The 20,771-nt window shown below is 45.2% G+C and overlaps 1 protein-coding gene across 9 annotated transcripts in view; it reads left to right on the top strand.

Annotated features, from left to right (window-relative positions):
• The window catches only part of CEP131 (centrosomal protein 131), a 40,299-nt gene extending 29,466 nt beyond the window's left edge, over nucleotides 1-10,833 (top strand). For all 9 annotated transcript variants that reach the window (XM_048489989.1, XM_048489986.1, XM_048489992.1 and 6 more), the window contains 10 exons: nucleotides 299-401; nucleotides 1,267-1,468; nucleotides 2,503-2,610; nucleotides 5,002-5,119; nucleotides 6,383-6,457; nucleotides 7,039-7,181; nucleotides 7,721-7,898; nucleotides 8,223-8,419; nucleotides 9,043-9,103; nucleotides 10,486-10,833. In XM_048489989.1, the coding sequence (XP_048345946.1) occupies nucleotides 299-401; nucleotides 1,267-1,468; nucleotides 2,503-2,610; nucleotides 5,002-5,119; nucleotides 6,383-6,457; nucleotides 7,039-7,181; nucleotides 7,721-7,898; nucleotides 8,223-8,419; nucleotides 9,043-9,103; nucleotides 10,486-10,560 (1,260 nt within the window). In that variant the 3' untranslated portion in view covers nucleotides 10,561-10,833. The remainder of the gene's footprint in view (nucleotides 1-298; nucleotides 402-1,266; nucleotides 1,469-2,502; nucleotides 2,611-5,001; nucleotides 5,120-6,382; nucleotides 6,458-7,038; nucleotides 7,182-7,720; nucleotides 7,899-8,222; nucleotides 8,420-9,042; nucleotides 9,104-10,485) is intronic.
• Nucleotides 10,834-20,771: the final 9,938 nt, after the last annotated feature.

Raw genomic sequence — 20,771 nt, 5'->3', positions numbered from 1 at the left:
CATTGGAATAAATTCTGTGTGTTTACTTCTCTCATGGTCGTACCCCTGCCCTTAAATACACTTGCAGCAAGTTAACTAATTCTGTTGGTGTATGAATTTCTGATACAGCAGTGAAAGGAAAGTTCTTTAAACATCCTCTTTGCAGTACAAGTTTGTACTAGAATAAGCAGTAAAAATCACTGCTAAAAGTAGCGTACCTGCCACTTTCTCCACCTGTGTAAGGCGCATGTCATGATTTCTCAGGCAGCTTCGTTATATCACATTGCTATTATCTAATGACTTTGCCTTTCCCACACAGGAAATAAAGAGGCTGAAGGAGCTCATGAGTGCCACAGAGAAGATCCGTCGAGAGAAATGGATTGATGAGAAAACCAAGAAAATCAAAGAGATTACTGTTAAAGGTATAGTGAGGCATTCTTGCTGTTGCCCTCTTGTCACCAACAGGTTCCTTTTCCATAGGGAATCAGCACAGCAAAGGAAATCACTTGTGGATGGGTCAGTTTAATCCCTCTTCTAGCACTCAATCAACTGTATGGTGCAGTTGGAGCCCTTTAAAATGAGGACAGTCCGCAGGGGTTTCCCAATGATCTTCCTTTTTGTGGAGTACTGGGTGATCACTGTGCCTTTGCATTGTGCTCTTGGGATCACAGGTCAGACTGTTCCTCAGTGTTCCGTTTCCATCAAAGTGTTGGTAGTGTTTTGCTTGGAAACAAGAACATAAGAAAGAGCCTGCTGGATCAGACCAGAGTCCATCTAGTCCAGCACTCTGCTACTCGCAGTGACCCACCAGGTGCCTTTGGGAGCTCACATGCAGGATGGAAACAAGAACATAAGAACATAAGAAAGAGCCTGCTGGATCAGACCAGAGTCCATCTAGCCCAGCACTCTGCTACTCGCAGTGGCCCACCAGATGCCTTTGGGAGCTCACATGCAGGATGTGAAAGCAATGGCCTGCTGCTGCTGCTGCTGCTGCTGCTCCCGAACATCTGGTCTGCTAAGCCATTGGCAATCTCAGATCAAGGAGGATCAAGAGTAGACTTGGTTAGATATGCAAGAACTCTTATATCCATACTTACAGTGCGCAAGTCTCTCGTTCACCAAGTCATCCAGAGCTTGCCAGTTACTATATATCTGTGAGAACTTGGTGCAAAGGTAAAACAAGACAGTATGGGGGAAGTATGGGGTGGAGTGGGAGGGAAGGGGACTCTTCAACACTTTCATACACTGTCATCTTCGCCAGATTGTCATCCTCATTTTTTCCTCCAGGTCTGGAACCTGAGATTCAGAAACTCATCGCTAAGCACAAGCAGGAAATCAAAAAGCTGAAAGCCCTGCATGAGGCGGAACTATTACAGTCAGACGAGCGGGCAGCCCAGCGCTACGTACGGCAGGCGGAGGAGCTGAAGGAGATGCTGGAGCATGAGAAGGAGGAGCAGGGGCAACGAGAGCGAGAGCTGGCGAGGCAACGGTATGAAGGGCCGGGGATTGCTTGGAAGGGATGGGGAAGTGGGAAAAGGCAGTTGTAGCAATGCTGAGAGAGAGGGGGGCGCTAGCAAGGCAATCCAATGTGGAAGCAGTCAGAATAAAATGAATCTAGCATGTCAGTGGGACAGGTGTGAGGTAAAGAAACCAGCATGATGACAGTGAACAGGCAGCTTTTGCATTGTGTGCACCTCACAGTTGAAGAGGAGCCATTGCAGTTTACTGGAGGAGACAACAGTCCTGCAGACATCTCCCTTTGTGGTTGTTAGTCTGGTTCAAAAGACTGGGCATGGATCAGGTCTTCGTCTATTAGTTGCTCACCTTGGTGAAAGCCGTCCATATGCCACTGATCTTTTAAGGCCATGACAAAATAACATATACACACTGGAAATTGTATTGTCGAAGGCTTTCACGGCTGGATTCGACTGGTTGTTGTCAGTTTTCCAGGCTGTGTGGCCATGGTCTGGTAGATCTTGTTCCTAATGTTTACACAGTGTGTAACACCTCTGAAGATGCCAGCCACAGATGCAGGTGAAACGTTAGAAACAAGGGCACGGCCACACAGCTCGGAAAACACACCACGAACACATTGGAAACTGTTTTAAAAATCCTTCTAGAGGCAGTGTTGTGGTGTTCTCCCTTAAAGGGCGAGCACAGGGATCTTGCAAAATGCTCCAAGGAAGGTTCAGTGGGGGGCAGGCAGGACATGGGTGGGACTTTTCTATAAAATAGCTCGCGCAGCTGCCCTTACCTTCTGGTGTTCTTGCTGAGCCTTCACTCAAGGCAACCTCATGGTCTTCTCTAGGGGGCTTCTTGCCTTTCTGCAGCTTTCCTCAGTCAAGCCTAGCGTCTTCCTTTTGTGTTTAGCTCCAAAGCTGGGTTCTTTTAATGGCCTTTTGTTACCTCCTTTACATTTCCTGCAAAAGAGGAAGCTGTTAGGCTACCGTCTAGGGGAAACAAATGCGTTCACGTCAAGTATTGGCTTGGTAAGGCTGTCTCTAAAAGAGTCCTTCTACACAGGTATGAGAAGCAGCTGGAGCAGGAGGAAGTAGCTTTGCAGCAACAGCGGCGTCGGCTCTACAGTGAAGTGACTGAGGAAAAAGAGAGGCTTAACCAGCAGGCAGCCAGGTGAGGGAAGGCCTGCTGGGTTTGGAAGCTGGTGGGGCACAGTTAGAGGGTTTGCCCACATGTTGCCGTTCAATGTACAAAACTCTCGAGCAAGTATTATCAAGACCATCCCTTGCCCTACGTGTGTTTGCTAATGTGAGGTACTTACCACAATTAAATAACAGAACTATGAAAAATGAAACTAGTAACATAAAAGCAGCAGCATGAAACTAATTTTAAAAGGGAATAGCCTGATCGGCCACCCCAACGGGACCCACTGACTGGCCTCACACCTGCTGACTGAGACAAGCCCAGTGGGGAGAGCTCACACGTTTGACTGGGTACTAAAGAAAGTCCAGTGCTATCTTAGATGAGGCTAAGGCACAGCCAGTAATTCAATGATACGAGTGGCCTCCACCCAGGCCAGGGCTTTTACTGCCCTGGTCCCAGCCTGGTGGAGCGCTCTTCCTCTAGCTATTCGGTCCCTGCGGGACCTCCATAAGTTGCGCAGGGCCTGTAAAACAGAGCTGTCCCACCAGGCCTTTGGGGGAGCTGGTCTCTGAGACTGTCCCTCTGGGCTTCCCCGGGCTGCAACATTCTTTTTTTTATGCCATCCATAGTCGATTTTCATTGTGATAATTCTCTATAAGTCGGCCCTCCCTCGTGCAGAGGAGGCAGAAGGGCTCTGGGGCGCCACATATAATTTAGGTTTTATCTGTATTAGATTTTAATGTATTTATTTAAGTTATGTGTTGGTTTTATTGTATTATTGTTGTTGTTTTGTTGTAAACCGCCCAGAACCCTTCGGGGATGGGGCGGTATACTAAATTTAATAAATAATAATAATAATTAAAAAAACACAACTGCTGGGGAGTGGGGGCATATAATCTTTCGAAGGAGGACTAATCTGCCTTGCTGTGAGCATCTCCTTGAGGTTGGTATGGCATGACAGCCCTTACTCTACCCGCCAGAAATAGCATAAAAACAACCCTGTTTCTTTAAAACCAAACATTAAAAACCCAGTGAATAAAATAGAACCCCTCCTCCCAATTAAATACAAGCATTGCACGATAGCAAATAGAAGCTGTCTAAAAAGAAGGTATCTGAAGAAGAGATCAACTGCTAGGCAAGTTCATATCACATCTGACAGTTTTTAAAAATACCATACTTCCAGACTAAGGACTTCAAAAATCAGAACCAGTGCTTTGTATCTAGAAATTAAGAGCCAGCATTGGCAAGATATGTTACCCCAATAATCTACACAGTTTTGATGCTGCGTATTTGGTGATCTGGTGTATCCAAATTGTCTTCAGAGACACCCCACATAGAGTGCATAGTGATAATTAACCTAACTGTGATTTAAAGTATGGATAACTGGTGAGAGCTTGATTTTTAATGAAGGCTTCCTGTTGGTGGACCAGCCAAAGCTGTTGCAAAGGGGCATGTCCCACAGATGATGACTGAATGTCTATCTGCAGGTGAATATTCAGTACCCCTTCCAAGCTTCAACCTGCTCCTTTGGGACAACCTCATCTAGAGCAGGTGGATTCCTTGCTCCCCAGTTGGCTATATTATCAACTGATAGTCCCTCAATCCTGTCTGGATTGAGTATCAGTTTATTGACCCTAATTTAAACCATTTTCCACCTCCCAGGTACCTGTTCAAACATCCACTGTTTGCTGAAGGCAAAGTATAGTCTTGTGTCATTGGTGCACAGACATGACTTTCAATCTCTAGATGGCCTCTCCCAGTGGTTTCATGTAGTTAGATTCTGTGCCTAGAGCATACTGTCCCCTACTTGGTGGTTAATATGCCAGGTGAGATTGGAGCAGTTTGTTCCAGCTATAGTGGAAATCATAACTAAGCTGGAGAATTTGTGTCTTCTATTTTTGTTTATTTGTTGCAGACATTAGCAAACGTTGGCCAATTTTGTTGGGCAGTAGTATTCTCCTTTTAGCCCTTTGCAAGTTGCATGTTCTGGGAGATTAGAAGAAGAAGAGGAGGAGGAGGAGTCTGGATTTATACCCCATCTTTCTCTCCTGTAAGGAGACTTAAGGTGGCTTACAAGCTCCTTTTCCTTCTTCTCTCCACAACAGACACCTTGTGAGGTAGATGGGGCTGAGAGAGTTCTGAAGAACTGTGACTAGCCCAGGGTCACCCAGCAGGAATGTGGGAAAACATGTGGTTCACCAGATAAGCCTCTGCCACTCAGGTGGAGGAGTGGGGAATCAAACCCGGTTCTCCAGATTAGAATCTACCTGCTGTTAACCACTACACCATGCTGGCTTTAGCTAGGAGCAGGCTGAAACTCTGATTTCTCATTTCTCCAGAAAGGTGAAGTCTGATCTGTCTCAGGATTATCTTGCCAACTAGATAGCTGTTGGTTTTATAGTACTGACCTCTGTTCCACAGGCAGAGAGCGGAGCTGGAGGAATTGCGGCAGCAGCTGGAAGAAAACAGCTCTGTCGTCACCAGAGCATTGAAGGAGGAGTACGAGAAGGGGAGAGAGGAGCAGGAGCGACGCCATCAGGTCTGTGTTATCCTAGAACCCCAGAAACGTCTGCTGGTTTTTGAGGGCTATCTTGTGTATGCTGTATAATTGATCACACTGGTTACTGATGCTGGGGGCACTCTCGTTTTAAATGCCTGTGCAATTCTTGCTAATCAAAAGACCCTAATGAAGTTCCTCATTATTCAGGAGGACTCAGTAACACAGCCTTGTGCTGTCCCCCTCATCTAGGCTGTTGAACTTGAACTGCTTTGCATAGGAGAAATGGGATGCAGCACAAGAAGGGAAGCAGGCCAATTTTCCCCAGCCAATTGACTTCTGCATAATATAGATCAGCAAAAAATCATCCCCCCTCCCCCCCCTTAATCAATGTTGCTTACATTATGATCATTTTGGCAGTAAGTGGACTAAGCACCACACCATTCTGGATAGTTCTCATTCACCCTGGTCACAGGTTCCACATGTTATGGAAAACAAGGCCTTGAAAACCGAGGCTGAGACTGGATACAAAAACTAGTGTTTAAGTGGTGCTATGATAGAAGCACTTTATACCGTGTTTCCCCCAAAATAAGACAGGGTCTTATAGTAATTTTTGCACCAAAAGATGTATTAGGGCTTATTTTCGGGGTAGGGCTTATTTGTGGGGAAATACAGTACCTTCACAATTCATTAAGGTGGGCTCTTGGCAACCCGTTGCTTCCCCCGTCACGTGTGACACAAGCTACATCCTCATTGGCAGGGAGCAAATGGCATTGTCTGCGATTGTGATCTGTAATTACCGGTAGGGCTTATTTTTGGAGGAGGGCTTATATTTTAAGCATCCTCCAAAAATCCTGAAATGTTCAGGGAAACACAGTAATAATTTCTTTGTTCCACTATAATTTCTGGTCAAACTAGTTTTTGTACTGCCTGAAAAGGGTGATGTGAATTATCACTCTCATATCATTGTCAACTCTGGAAAAAAATCTATTGTCTGTCTCCAGCCCGACCTCTACCATTGTGGGTCTCGGTTGCTAAAGGCCAGTGCTGTCCTCTCTTCGATTCACAATCCTCGCTATGAAGAAAGTTGGCGTGACCTTTTGTTGTTTTATTCTTCCTATTGGGAAAAACACTGTTCTTCAGCCCTTCCTGAGCTTCAGTTTGGTAATCACAGTGGCCACATGTGCTGCTCTTAGTGGCCCAGGATCTTAATATGTAGACTCTACCAGGTTTAATGTATTGCGGGTTGGAGGGAGACAGTGGGACTACTTCTTCCACTCACTGTCTTTCTTTTCCTTCCTTAAGGCAGAAGTCCAGGCCCTGAAGGTGCAGCTAGAGATAGAGAAGCAGGCCTGGGAAGCCAATTACCTGAAGAAGGAGGTAGTTTTTTAGCTTTTACCTTTCTGCTTCTCTCCTGGTTGCTTGGATAGTATTTAACAAGTCTGTCAATTAATCCCGCCTAGGTCTCGTAGAGCAGTGATACTGGCCCACTGTAATGCTCTCCCATCAGCTGTGCTATCAGGAAGGTTTGCCAAAACTCCCTATCAGCAAAGGCTTTGTGCATGTAATGGGGACTGTCCAGACTCTATAGTACATATTTTATTATACTGTCCCCTCTTTATGGCACCTAGAACAAAATGGCTATCTCCGCTGTTAGCAAAAAAAGAGCATGCATCCGATTTGCAGAAGATCATATTTTTATTAGATAACACCAGCAGCGAGGTAACAGATCCAGTAGCCAGATTTCTTGACCTATGTATAATCCAGAGATCCAAGGATTAACTTGCCTATTTCCTTTCTCCCCCTCTCCCCCTTGTTTTAGCTTTCAATTTGTGTACTGATATTTATTCATAATTTTATTTTCATTACCTGTTTGGTGACTGAATTCTCTGTTGATAGAATTGTATTATTATGCCAATAAAGGCTGTTGAAGTTGAAATCTCTCTTACTATTCTCTCCAGGAGGCCTGGTTGCACACCAGAGAGCGAGAGCTGAGGGAGGAAGTGCGAAAGGAGAGGGACAAAGAGATTGAATTAGTCATCCAGCGGCTAGAGGCTGACATGTCATCTGCCAAGGAGGAGTGTGAACGAGCCACCGAGAACCGGTAAGGTACCATTAAGTTGAGGACGGAGGTCATTGCAAAGGCCCCAGCTTTACTCCCAAGGTGCTTCCTGCTTTTTTTTTTTGTTCAGTCCATCTAACCTGCTCTGTTTATCCATATGATGTGCAGTCTTTTGGTAAACCTAATGCCATGATTGCAGTACATCCAGTAAGAAGTAGTTGTACATCTGGCCATATATCTTCACGTTTTGTCACAGATGAGATTGCCCGGGTTCTCGAACATTTGCGGCTCTGAGTTAGTAGTAGCTTCTGCTAGGTTAAAATTTCCTTCATATGCCTGCAGGGGACTTTTGCAGTGCTGACCTAAGCACAGTTACACTCTTCTAAATCCACCGATGTCAATAGGCTTAAAAGGGTTTAACACTGCTTAGGATTGCACTGTCAGTGTACCTCATTGATTTTCCTTCTTGCTTTCCTTGAGTGATCAGCTGATTACTGGGATAGGTAACCAGCAGTTCTGGGAGTCGCCCTCAGGCTCTGTGCAAGCAGTGTGCTAGTGAGGTCTTCCATTTGTCTCTTCAGAATCAAGAGAGTACGTGACAAATATGAAGCAGAACTGCAGGAGCTGGAGAGGTCAGAACGCAAGTTCCAGGAGCGCTGCAATGAACTGAAAGGGCGTCTGTCTGAAGCCGAAGGCGAGGCTGTCCATCTGCGGGGTTTGCTGCGGCAGAAGGAACAGGAGACAGAGGATATCTGCAAGGTGCGTTCATCACTGTTAAGGGGGCGTTGACTTCCCAGTGCTTTCTTCTGCTCAGGTGAGTTCCTCTGTTAGGTCCTCTCTCCAAAGGCTTTGTGAGAATAGGGGAGAAGCCTGGCCATGTACAGCCCAATAGTACGGAATGCAGAGAGGATGAGTTCTTGTCTCTGGATAAAGCTTAAGACTGCTGAGTACAGCAGTAAAACTGCATGCAGGCATTTCCTTTAGAATTAGATGAGCATAAGGATGAAATTGGTCAGAAGTTGGAGTGTGGCAGAATGAGAGTTGCATTCTCTCAGGTACGCTGCTTCTGGATACTCTTAACAGGTGAGGGACCAGCTAGTTCAGGAACGCAGCAGCCTGTCTGAGGTTATCCGGCAGGAATTTGCTGACCGGCTGGTGGGCACGGAAGAGGAGAATAAGCGACTCAAAGCAGAGATGGCTGAGCTTCGTGCCCGCCAACGCTTGGAGTTGGATAGAGTCACGCGGGACAAAGAAGAAGAGCTGGAAGAGGTGCATAAAAGGTGAGTGTTTGTTGGCACCTGCTGGGCTGGAGTTCAGACTTGATACAGAAAAATGGACTATGCCTTTTTAACTTAAGGCAGGAAGTGGGAAACAGATGGACCTGCACACTGTGGTAGCTGCCCTCACACCATGGGTAGGAATCTTAAGTGATTGTCAGTGGCCCAGAAGTCATATAAACAGGAATAAACCTTGCATTAGCTTGATTTTTTTTCCTGTGGGATCTCAGTACTCTGTTTTGTATTGATTGAGCACTAAACTGAACGAGAGACTAGTATGATTTAACTGACCGCCGTATATCCTTTGAGAACTTAGAAACTGGGACTGGGAGGATCCAGGTTCACATCCCCTGTTCTGCCAAGAAGCTAATTGAGTGAGTCAGCTATTTGCACTCTCAGCCTAATCTACTTTTGGAGTCTTTTTAGGATAACATAGGAGAAGAAGAGAGATCTTCAAATGCTGCCCCTGGAAGGGGTGCGATGTAAAAATGTAGTAGAGAGAACTTGCAGGGCAGGGTCCAGGGGAAACTGGCATTGTTCTTGCAGAAGAAGGAGCTCTCTGTCCCAGCAGGGTACCTGTAAGCTTTAAGCCCCTGGTTCTCAGCCTCCTTTCATCTTCTCCGCAGAGTTAAGACAGCCATTGTGAAGAAAGAGGAGACTGTGAACAGCCTTCGCAAGCAGTATGAGGTGAGCTTCTCAGTGGCTTAAAAGTCCCCTTGTCTTTTATCACTTTCAACGTGGAGAAAGAAACCCAGCAGAGTGAATAATGATGGTTTTAATTCATGGAATCCAAGGAAACAACCCATTGCAAGGCTGTGAAGGAAAACAAATCAGGCCACTATCACTAACTCAGGCATGTAATTTAAATATACCTCTGCGCCCACCCTTATAGGGACAGAGTGTTGCTAGGGACTAAAAACCACCAGAGCATAGGTGTCAAACTTGTGGCCCTCCAGATGTTATGGACTACAGTTCCCATCATCCCCTGCCAGCACCAGAACCCATCTGGAGGGCCACAAGTTTGACATCCAAGGGGGCATCAGCCTCCCCATTCCACCCTCCACATTGCCCCAAGACTCCCCCACCCAAAGCCTCCCTTTCTCACTCAGAAGGAGGGACTTCAGTACCACACACCCTCCCCTCCTCCATCTTCCTTGCCCTCTGTGGCAGCAGTGGCAGAGTTCCCAAGCCTGGTGTTGAACCCACCTGCTGATCCTTGCCTTCCCTTGCCCAAGGATGAGGAGCAGTTGGGGGGGGGGGGAGGACTCTGCAATGTCTCCGAATGTTGCAGGTCAGTTATCCTCCCAGCCAGCCCACCTCCCCTCGGAAGTTCCAGCAGCTGCACCCTGAGCCCAGCACCCAAAGCTTGCAACTGGAATCACTCAAGGGTGAAAACACAAGTTGCCCCATCAAAACCTCGAGACAGGTCTGGAAGGTGGAAATCCACCATTAGAGTCCCTGTGATAGTCGGAGGCGGACACAACAGGCTGGCATCTCAGCACTGAGCACAACAGTCCCGACAATCCTTGGCGCTGAGTAATCGGTTCTGATGAATCTTGGCTCTGAGCGGATCGGTTCTGACCAATTCTGGGTGCTGAGAGATTCTTGGCTCCAAGCAGCAAGACTCCCGATGAGCCCTGGGCACTGAGTGGATTGGCTCCAAAGAGCCCTGGCGCTGAGCGCATCAACTCTGAAGAGCCTTGCACCATAGGCAGTGGATTCAGAGACCAATGTGATCTCAATGGTACCAGCCGGCACTGTTTGTAGAGGCCAGTTGCCGGGTCGGGGGAGGTGACTGCCTTTCAGGTTTTCCAAAATCAGAATAATTTTGATTAGTACTACTAGTAGTAGTTACTGTTCTATATACACAGGTAGAAGTTTTGCAAATACTGTGAAATAAGTGTTGCTTTCCGTTATATCTCCTTTAGACAGTGTCCAGTAATTCTGATAACCCCTATCCTTAAAAGGTGTCAGATCATCTTGTTCCAACCATTGTCTGCTGCCACCTGACCACACTGAACTCCCTCTTTCCCTCTCAGTGAACCAACCAAGTCCTCTTCTCTTTGCAGGCAGCCATGAAGAGGGCAGACCACCTGGAGGCTCTCTTGGAGCAGCAGCGTAAGCAGCTTCTAGGAACCAAGTAGCAGCCACAGGGCCCCCAGCATCACGGTAGCGCTGCAGGGATAGAGCCAAGTGGCCATAGGCAGCACAGCAGAATTTTCTGTCGTGGTCCACAAGAGTCTAAGATCAAATGAACACTAATCTGTACGTGGGGGAGGGATTATTGTTCTTTTTTATTATTTTTTTAACGTGTTCCTTTCCACACGCCTGAGATCTGACCTCTTTCTACAAGAAGCCTGGGTAGTACGCCAGATTGTATTGATGTATTTTCCAAGTAAAATCCAACTGATTTGTAAGATGGCTGTGTAGCAGTGATTTATTTTTCTCTCTCAGAGCCACTGCATTCTCTACAGAAGATAGTCTTTCTCTTTTATCAGGTATCCATTAGTTGCTTCCCTGACCCTGCTTCACCCACTCTACATGCTGAGAACTGGTTGCCTGTGATATTGGATTCTTTTGTATTTGATATGAGCACTGACATCTGAGAAATCCTCACAATTTGTTGATCACAATACCCACTGGTACTGAGGAAGATATGAACTAATGATTTTGGCCCACTGGGATCAGGAATAAGAAGAAGGGTGTGGATTTATATCCTACCTTTCCCTCCTGTAAGGAGACTCAAGGTGGCCCACAAGCTCCTTTCCCTTCCTCTCCCTACAACAGACACCTTGTGAAGTAGGTGGGGCTGAGAGAGAACTGTGACTAGCCCAAGGTCACCCAGCAGGAATGTAGGAGTGCAGAAACACATCTGGTCCACCAGATCAGCCTCTGCCACTCAGGTGCAGGAGTGGGGAATCAAACCCGTTTCTCCAGATTAGAATCTACCTGCTCTTAACCCCTACACCATGCTGTGATCTTAGATTCCCCCCGTCCCCGCCCCCAACACACAAATATGTTGCTTCTTCATACTTGGAGGGAGCAGAGGAGTTGATAACCCTATTTAGGATTGGAAGGAACTGTCTCCTCACATCAGATAGGTGAATGACTTCTTTGTAATCTGTTTCAATTATAATTTGCTTGTTGAAAAAATTGTCTTCCTCTTGTTACTGAGAAAATGAGGAGGATTCCATGTTAGGCTGCTGAATGCTGCTGTATCGCTGTATTCTTGATCTTCCAGTTAGCTTCATTAGTGCAATGAGGAAATTAATGGCCTCTTAGAACGAAAGTTTGCTCTTTAAATTTAGAGGTGGATAATATGAAACTGACCCGAAATGATGTCTGCATGGACTTTTGCACGTGGGTTTTTTCATCAATTCTGACCGTATACTGGTTTGGTTTACCCCCTGATTTCTGCATGCTTTTTTGTGCCTTCAGTGTTTGCTTTTTTTTTGTGTATATGTTTTGTTTTCTTTTTCTGTTTTTTTTTGGGGGGGGGGGTACCACTTTGACTACAATCTTTTTCTAGAAGCAGGTTTTGAGTCAACTTTTTCTTTGTGCATAATGTTTATTTTTGTTCAGTTTGTTCTGTCCACTCCCAGCCACCCCCAGCACACTTTTTAATGATTGGTCCATGGTTATCATCAAACCACTCTGTCTTCTTTCTCCTGCCCTGGATACAAGTGTTTTTGTTTTTTAAATGCTAAAATAGCAATATGCTGGTATAATGGTAGGTTCTTAAAGTGTCTCCTCTGAAATCTCTTAACTTTAATTTGTTCCTGCACCTGAAGCTTCTTCCTTTATGAAGATATAGGAAAATAGGCATATATTCATGAGGGAGAAGACTAGTGACTTACTTAAAAAAAAAAGAAAACTGGAGGTTCAGAGAACCTGTCGAATCTCTCATCACAACCCTATATCACTATTTTAGTGCCTTTTAAATACAGTTATGACATTAATATATCAATATAAACATGCACAAAAAATAAAGGGGGATGTTGTGATGTTCCTGATAGCAACAGCACCCTCCCTTGAAAATCTTGATTATTTAAGGCAGATACAAAAGAAAATAAACTGACTCCACAACTGAGAAAACGCAGAGGGGTGGCAGATGTTTCAAAGAACCACGCCCAGACCTATTCCAGTGCTTGTGAATCAACTGCCAAGAAAATAAGGGGTAAATTGTGCAGAAAAGCCCTACATGTGAGAGGGAGAGAGATGCAGCCCCAGTTTGGCAACACTGCTGCTAATCTGTTGGTATAGCTGCCTTTTCTCTGTAAGCAGATCTCATGACTTTGCGGTTTTCAGGGCCTGGGAATCTTTGGCCTGTTTGCTTTCTGGTTTCAACTTATTGTGATCTCTCTGCTGCTTTTGGTCATAGCATAAAAACGGGACAATAAACTAAATTTACTTCAGTTTCTTTAAACTGAATCTTGGGGTGAGTTCAAGTTCTTGGCTACCTTTCATTTTCAGCAGATATGACGGAGATCGGCTGTTATGTGAGGAGACATCCTGAACTTACTTTGTGTATTCAAGAGGCTATAATAAAGTTTTGAGGTGAGGGTTTTGGAAGGTACGAGGAAATTCTATGAGGACCTACAATCTGTTACCTAAAAACTATGCAAGTTTCCATATATATTTGATTACCTTTATTTTGCATAGATATCCTGTGTTACCTACCATTTCCCACAAAAATATACATAAAGTTTGTTTTTTATTTAGGCATTTCTATCCTGCTTTTCTCCCCACTAGGGAGTCATAGCAATTTGCAAAGAAGAAGAAAAATATAACTTAGATAAAAAAAATATGTATCTCCAATTCTTCACTAGTCCTGAATCCACTGGCCAGGCCAGTCAGCACCACATAGGGCCTATATTTCTGACCATATCCATGCTAAATCTACAGCAGAGGAACAGACCCTTTGTCCTATGCAGCAGGCACCAAGATGTCTCTAGCCCCTCCCACTCCCTGCTGCCAGAAAAGCTTCAGGTTGTACACATGCAACAGTGAAGGAGCAAAAGCTCAGCACAGGCCCCGTACAGTTGGCCAAGATCTTCCCAAGACTGTCCTCCTGGTAATGTGATGGAAAGTGCCGTCATGTCAGACCTGACTTAGGGTGACCCTATAGGGCAGGGGTCCCCAAACTTTTTAAACAGGGAGCCAGTTCACTGTCCCTCAGACTGTTGGAGGGCCGGACTAAAAAAAACTATGAACAAATTCCTATGCACAAATGATTGTAAAATGTTTGATTTCACCTTTCAGCCTTTCTGTCATGGTCTATTTTTAGAACAGTGACCAAAGTATGTCAAGTACAGGGTGAGCTCCAAATATTGTTGGGGAGGCTGTGGAATACCTTCCCCTGTAAAAAAAAAAGCAGAACTTTCCCAATGAAGCATTCCATCTAACCCAGGATCAGGTATCTTCCTGGGTTCTTTCCTCCCTAGCAGCCATTGCTGCCATGCCTGGCGATGGATAAATGCCTCTTACGGGGCCTTACTTACCCCTCAATAGTTTGGGGACCCCTGCTATAGGGTGTTCAAGGCAAGAGACGTTCAAAAGTGGTTTGCCGTTGCCTGCCTCCACGTGGACAGAGTTCTGAGAGAACTGTGACTCGCCCCTAGCCACCCAGCAGGCTTCAGGTGAAGGTATGGAATTGAACCCTGTTCTTCAGATTGGAGCTGGCTGCTCTTAGCCACGACTACACCCACGAAGAGGCAGGCAGTGGCAAATCACCTGAATATCTCTTGCCTTGAAAACCTTACAGGGTCACTATAAGTCAGCTGTTGCTTGACAGCAGGCACACACACCTGTGATTCCTAGCAAAGCTTAATCAATTACAAAATTAGTAGAAATGAACAGCCAAGCTTTCAAATGCTTCAGTGTCATGACTAGTGGCTCTGTCTTTTCTTTCTCCCTTGCCTTTGCCTGCTCTGCCTGCCATTAATTTTAACTTGAGGGTGAACGAGTTATGCATGGTGATTGGTGACCTGTGCAGCCAAGATCAAAGAGCAAATGATTAACCTACCTCTTCAACATGCTTTTGGCTGCCTTTTGATGTTTGCAATCAGACTGATTAAAGCACAAGAATGAATTTTTCCTCAGCGGGGAATCAAACCCAGCTCTCCAGATTAGAACCCACCTGCTCTTAACCACTACACCACCCTGGCTCTCAGATGTACCTTTGGTGTCGTTAACTAGATAGTTACACTATGCACAAATGCAGTTACACTATGCACAAATGGAACCCAGGAAGTTCCTCTTGAAGATGTTCCTGGTCCATTGTTATTCGGGATGTGTTGCAATAGCACTGGCAAGTAATTCCTTTACTTTGATTCATAGGAGGTTAAGTTTTATGTTCTCCAATTTCTGTATCAATGGGATGTGTAGAAATGTGGTTTTCTATCCCAATCACAGTTTCTAATATTGGCAATGGTGTTGCATTGGTGACAGAGATTAAGGCTATTCCCTTAAGGGATTACTGAAGAAGGGGAGCATGTAATGCAATGCACCCCCAGTGGCCAGAACCTCTTAGCCACTGATTAAGTTTCAGGCCACACTTTATTTGAAAAGGGAAACCCACTGCACATCCTTCCTGTTCGTTCCTGAAGTTGAACCACCCTGTTAAAGGATGTTAATGTTGCCAGTCACCTGTAAAGCCAGAAAATAACTGAATAGTCAATGGCTTTACATTCCCCCCATTAATTTTATTGGAAATGCACACATGTGTGTGAAAGACAACATCCTTCAGGACAGGGCATTCCGCACATGGTCAGAGAAACTGGGTCCTTAAATAACTTTGTGGGTTTATTGTAAAGCTGGTTCCCATTTAAAGATGAAAGCATTCCTCACACGTAGAACACAGCACCTCTTCCGTCTGCCTAGAGAAAATAAACTGTACGTTTCAGAAGCCCAAGCAGGCTTTTGTCACCAGAGCTTTTGTACCGAGTGTCCTTTCGGGGTGCATGTGCATGCTTTTCCTCACTAAGTCTGGGACACTTTAGGGTAATACACACACACACACACCCACACACACACACACGCTCATTCAGCCCAGGGTAGAGCATGGCAGTGCCAGTGGTCATACTGATTGCAGTTCAGGCTCTGCATGAGTGCCAAGGTTTTAAATATTTAATCGTGTAAAATCTAGTGTGGGAAAACATCACCAGAAAGAGCCCCTTTGTTTCAGATGAGGGGTAGGAAGGCAGAGGAGGGATTTATTGTTTAGGTTGCTATATGCAAACTGGCCACACAATGTTGCTGTGCCCCAAACAATCATTGTGGGGGAGAGGGGATGGAATAAAACTGCAGAACAGGAGAAAAGAGCTGATTGTCTTCATATCCAATACTCATGCAAAGGTCAGTGGGGTGGGGAGCATGCTTTCCAACAGTGAGATTCAGTATAGTTCTCCCCCCCCCCCCCCCGGTCCAGTTCTTTCCAATCTCTCTCACTAAGATGTAAAACATCATTATAAAGAAGCTCTAACCTGAGAGATTATTATTGCCACAGCCTAAAAGTTTCAATTTTTACCGGGTAAAGTGAAGCTGGAGAGACAGGAACGTGACTCTGTGCTGAGTGAATGAAATAATTTGATTTATTCAGTTGCTACACCAAAAGAGTTGGTCATTGACACAAAAAACAACAGTAACTTGTGTCCAAAATAAACAAGATGGTGTCTGTAAGTTCACCTCAGGGATGTATCTCCATTTTGTAGAGTCAGTTCTCACTAGGGAACTCCTTTTAACAGGGTCATGGGGTCTGGGTTCAGGTTGGGGGGAGGAGAGGTTTCTGCCTTCCTTGCGTGGCCTTTTCCTGATTCAAAATAGTGTGGAGGTGCATGCCGGCAAATAATACCTCCCAGTACTATTTTGAGTTGGAAAAACAGCATGGGAGAAAGGCAAGAGCCCCTCTCCCCACCCATGCTGTGTAGGTCCTGAGCAGAATTGGGCTTCTGCAGAATTGTTACCAGAAGTTTCCCAGAAGAACAGAAGTAGGAACTCACTCTACACAATGGAGGCACATGTCTTGCCACTTTTGGCCCCAAATCCTGGTCTACATAGGCAATAGAATGACATATTGAAATTTCAACTTTGGTGGTGGGGGAGGGGGGGAGAGATCATATCTTTAATGTTCTACACATTAACATCTCCCTGAAGACCCACAATCAACACATCAGTGTGTGGTTATATGGGAATTATTATGAACAGTTGAAACATATATCATGATGTTAGACTGAAGTACCAGCGTTGTTTTCTGCCACCGCTCTACCATCTCATTCTGCATGTGTTCGCTTGATTTAAGAGTGCTGGATACTAAAACCGCCTAGAGCCCTTTGGGATGAGGCGGTCTACAAAATCAAATAAACAAACAAATAAATAAAGTGGAGTTCAAGAATTTCGGCTGGGCTTCTTCAAGGAAAGATTCCCTTCTCACTTGACTTCACCATAAATTCCCTGGTTATGCAATCCATGCTATGCAAGTTTACTCAGTCATTACCACTATTTGACAGGATTTGCTTCCAAATACATGTGCCTAGCATTGTGCTTTCAATGCCCATGTTGTTCCCAGAAAAGATAATAATAAGTTATCATGCAGGAGAGGTCTCACTTCCCCTCCCCCGCTCCCCTCTAATTTCTTCTGCTGTGGGGTGGTTTTTCCAGCCGTCTTCTGCATGGAGTAAAAATGATCTTCAGGGTTGTCATTGGTGCTAATTATTCAAAGCTTGGGAAACCATATTTTTAAAAATCCAATTGAAATACTGTGAGGTTACAGTCAAATACCACATGCTGTTTGGTAAGTAAGCTCATAACTTATGTAGGCCTCAGCCCTTCAGCAGCGTACTTGAAGCAGACTTGCAGAGAGTCTAGCCCAGTGATTCCCAAAGTGGGCGCCACTGCCCCCTGGTGGGTGCTGCAGCGATCCAGGGGGGCAGTGATGGCCACAGCGGTAGAAACATTAATACGCTACTAAGTATATCTTTCTGTTTAATTCACATATAAAACTTTTTAAAAACACTTCCAGGGGGCGCTAAGTAATATTTTTTCTGGAAAGGGGGTGGTAGGCCAAATAATTTGGGAACCACTGGTTTAGCCCATAGGTGTCAAACTCGCAACCCTCCAGATGTTATGGACTACAGTTCCCATCATCCCCTGCCAGCAGGATGCTGGCAGCGGATGATGGGAACTGTAGTCCATAACATCTGGAGGGCCGCAAGTTTGGCACCTGCGGTTAGCCTTATATTGACTTGAATATTTATACCCAAAACCATGACTGGGCAGCCTTAAACTTTTTGTGCTGCTGATAAAGCAGTCTTGGAACTGCGAAACGGGAAGAAAAGCCGGTTCATCCCGTCCTCTCACACTGGAGAATCTTTAACTTCTGCACACTCACCCTGCAGTTTTGCTCATTTGGACTTACTGGACTTAACCTGTTTTCCTGTAGCCTTTTGTGCATTTCAGTTTATTCCATTTTGTGGTCTGTATGCTGTTAGCACATTGCTTTTGCTTTATGTGTGCCTTTGTTTTGGATTCATGTGTTTCCTCTGATTCTTATACACATGTTGATGCAGTACCCCATGTGTGGGTGTGTTTTTTCCCCTTATCAGTTGTTGATAGCGCCCTCAGAAAGGCTGCCTTTGATGTTTCCTGGTCCTTACTGGTGGTCAATGCAAAATCTACAGCTACTGAAAATTTCATTTTTCTGGAGTCAAATGAACCAGCCTGTCCTTGTCAATGGATAGCCATGGAATGACATAATCATAATCTATCCATATAACACTTGAGTGAAAGTATTTTTAAGATTACAATCTGCCACTTTGTAATCCATAGCACAGTCGACTGCCTTTAGAACAGCCTGCTGCTCATTTAAGAATGTCAGGGTGACGTGCTGTAACTTTATGCAAGAATTTTTAGTAGCCCTCCCCCCCCCCCGCCTAATCCTCTGATTTCCCCCCCCGCCTCTGCTTGATCTTTGCTAATTTCTAGGCCAGTGCTCCCCTTTCAGACATGAATAATATAATGATATTACATAACAGATTATGTAGGGGTTTATCTTGGAAAACAGCCCAGGCCCTACAGTTGTAATGAAACCTGAGACAGAACTAGCACAATTGATGACAAGTTGGGGAGGTATGGTCTTTGCCATGCTTTCTGTCATGGCTGAGGGCAGTGGTGGGATTCAAATAATTTAACAACTGGTACCCGTAGTGAGATTCAAATAATTTAACAACTAGTTGTTTACAAGGACCATTTTAACAACCAGTTCTGCCGAAGTGGTGCGAACCTGCTGAATCCCACCACTGGCTGAGGGTCTGTTGCTGGAAATTCAAATTCAAAACAAAATGTTAGTGAAATTAAATTGTCCATCAATTCTAACCTTTCTGGCATCTTCTGGATTCGGATGCATGATTCAAAGCTGCAGTTTTAATGAAATGTTTTCTGTTTTTCAATTAGTTTGATAGCTGATAATTTCAATAACAACTTAGAATATTTATGTGAGAAACAGGATGACTGAAACCAAGAGGCTGCTCTGGTATGATCATTATCATTTTCGACAAATCTATAACTTTCTTTAGAGTAGTTATCTGATAGAGATGTAAGTCCTGATTGGGAGATTGAATACTCAGTGATCACTGTATCCTAGAAAACATTTTAAATGGGCTTGGAAGTAGGAGGGGGGGGGGTATTACAACAAGCATCCACAGAAACCATCCTCTGGAAAAGTCCCTCCTGCCAACTATCATATGAATTTGTCCCCTTGATGCTGGCTTTTCAAATATAAAGCCTATTAATGTATAGCTGCCACCAGATGGCATTATTCTATTAGCTCCAGTAGCTAGAGGTATCCACTTTGTTGTGCTGGATGAGAGCTTCATCTCCAAATGGAGTATTTGGGATCCATGTCAATCTGTTTTCAGGCATGGTCATGGCATAGAAATGGCCTTGATCGCCCTGATGGATGATCTGTACCAGGGGCGAGGCAGGAGGAATTCCACTCTGTTGATTCTCCTGGATCTCTCAGCGGCTTTCAATACCATAGACAATGGTATTTTGCTGGACCAACTCAAGGAATGGGGTTGAGGGTTGTACTACAGTGGTTCTCATCCAAACTCCAGGGTTGTTTCCAAAAGATTGCATTGGGAGACAGGGGCTCGCAGTCTTGGGAGGTCCCTTGTTGGGTTTCCCAGGGCCTGGTTCTATCCCCAATGCTGTTTAACACCTATATGAAGCCACTGGGGGAGGTGATCAGGGATTTGGAGCTGGGTGTCACCAATATGTGAATAACACTCAACTCAATGTCTCTGTTTCATTGGAGTCAGGAGAGGCACTCCAAGTGCTGGACCATTGCCTGGAAGCAGTTATGGGGATAAGAATCAACAAACTGAAGCTGGATTCAGATAAAATGGAAGTTCTTTGCGTTCCAAGTTCCCGAGTCCATGGGATCAAAGGGCACCCAGTTGTGAACGGGGCTATATTGCCCCAGAAAGACCAGGTGCAAGATCTGGGGGTGCTCCTGGATTTGTCACTGTCCCTTGAAGCTCAGGTGGCAGGGGTGGCCAGGAGGGCCTTACAGAAACTCTGTCTGGTTCACCAGCTCTGCCATTTTTTGGACAAAGGTGATGTGGCCACAGTATTAAATGCTCAGGTAACTTCCCAATTGGATTCCTGTAATGCGCTCTCCATTGAGCTACTCTTGAAGACGATCCAGAGGCTGGAGCTGGTGCAGCATGCTGCAATTAGGCTGCTTGCTGGTACATATGGACAGAAACACATCCTGCTGGTCCTCAAGGAACTGCACCAGCTCCCAATTGGCTTCCTGGCCCAATTCAAGGTATTGATGGTAACATACAAAACCCTAAACGGCTTGAGTCCTGCCCACCTAAAGGAACACCTGTAACCATATGTACCTGCTCGGGCCCTGAGGTCACAGGGGAGGCTCTCTTTGTGGCATTCCCCCTGCCAAGCTACAGGAGTGGGGGGCATGGAGGGCGTTCTCTGTGATTGCAGAGGTTTGCCGGGCACCTACCCTTTATACATTTAGGCACCTGGCAAAGACTTTCCCCTTCATTCAGGCATTTGGTTAGTCTCCCTAAATGCCCCCTCTATGGTGCTGCTGGTTGGGATGGGATAGGGGTGGGAGTGAGGGTTAGGGGCGAGATTGTAACTGTTGTATGTTGTAGTGTTTTTAAGAGATTATTTTATGTATGGGGATAATGTTTGTCTGCCTAGAGAACTTGCATATAGGCAGGGCATAAATTTAAATAAATAAATAAATTTTGTCTTCTTCATTTGTTCACCCTTTCCTCTGCAAAAATGCTTTTCAGTGGTTCCATTACTAATTTCCCAGGGGAGCCTGTAC

The sequence above is a fragment of the Sphaerodactylus townsendi genome, linkage group LG03 (genome assembly GCF_021028975.2).
Source record: "Sphaerodactylus townsendi isolate TG3544 linkage group LG03, MPM_Stown_v2.3, whole genome shotgun sequence".
Classification (NCBI taxonomy): domain Eukaryota; kingdom Metazoa; phylum Chordata; class Lepidosauria; order Squamata; family Sphaerodactylidae; genus Sphaerodactylus; species Sphaerodactylus townsendi.
This window is presented reverse-complemented; position numbering and strand designations above follow the sequence as displayed.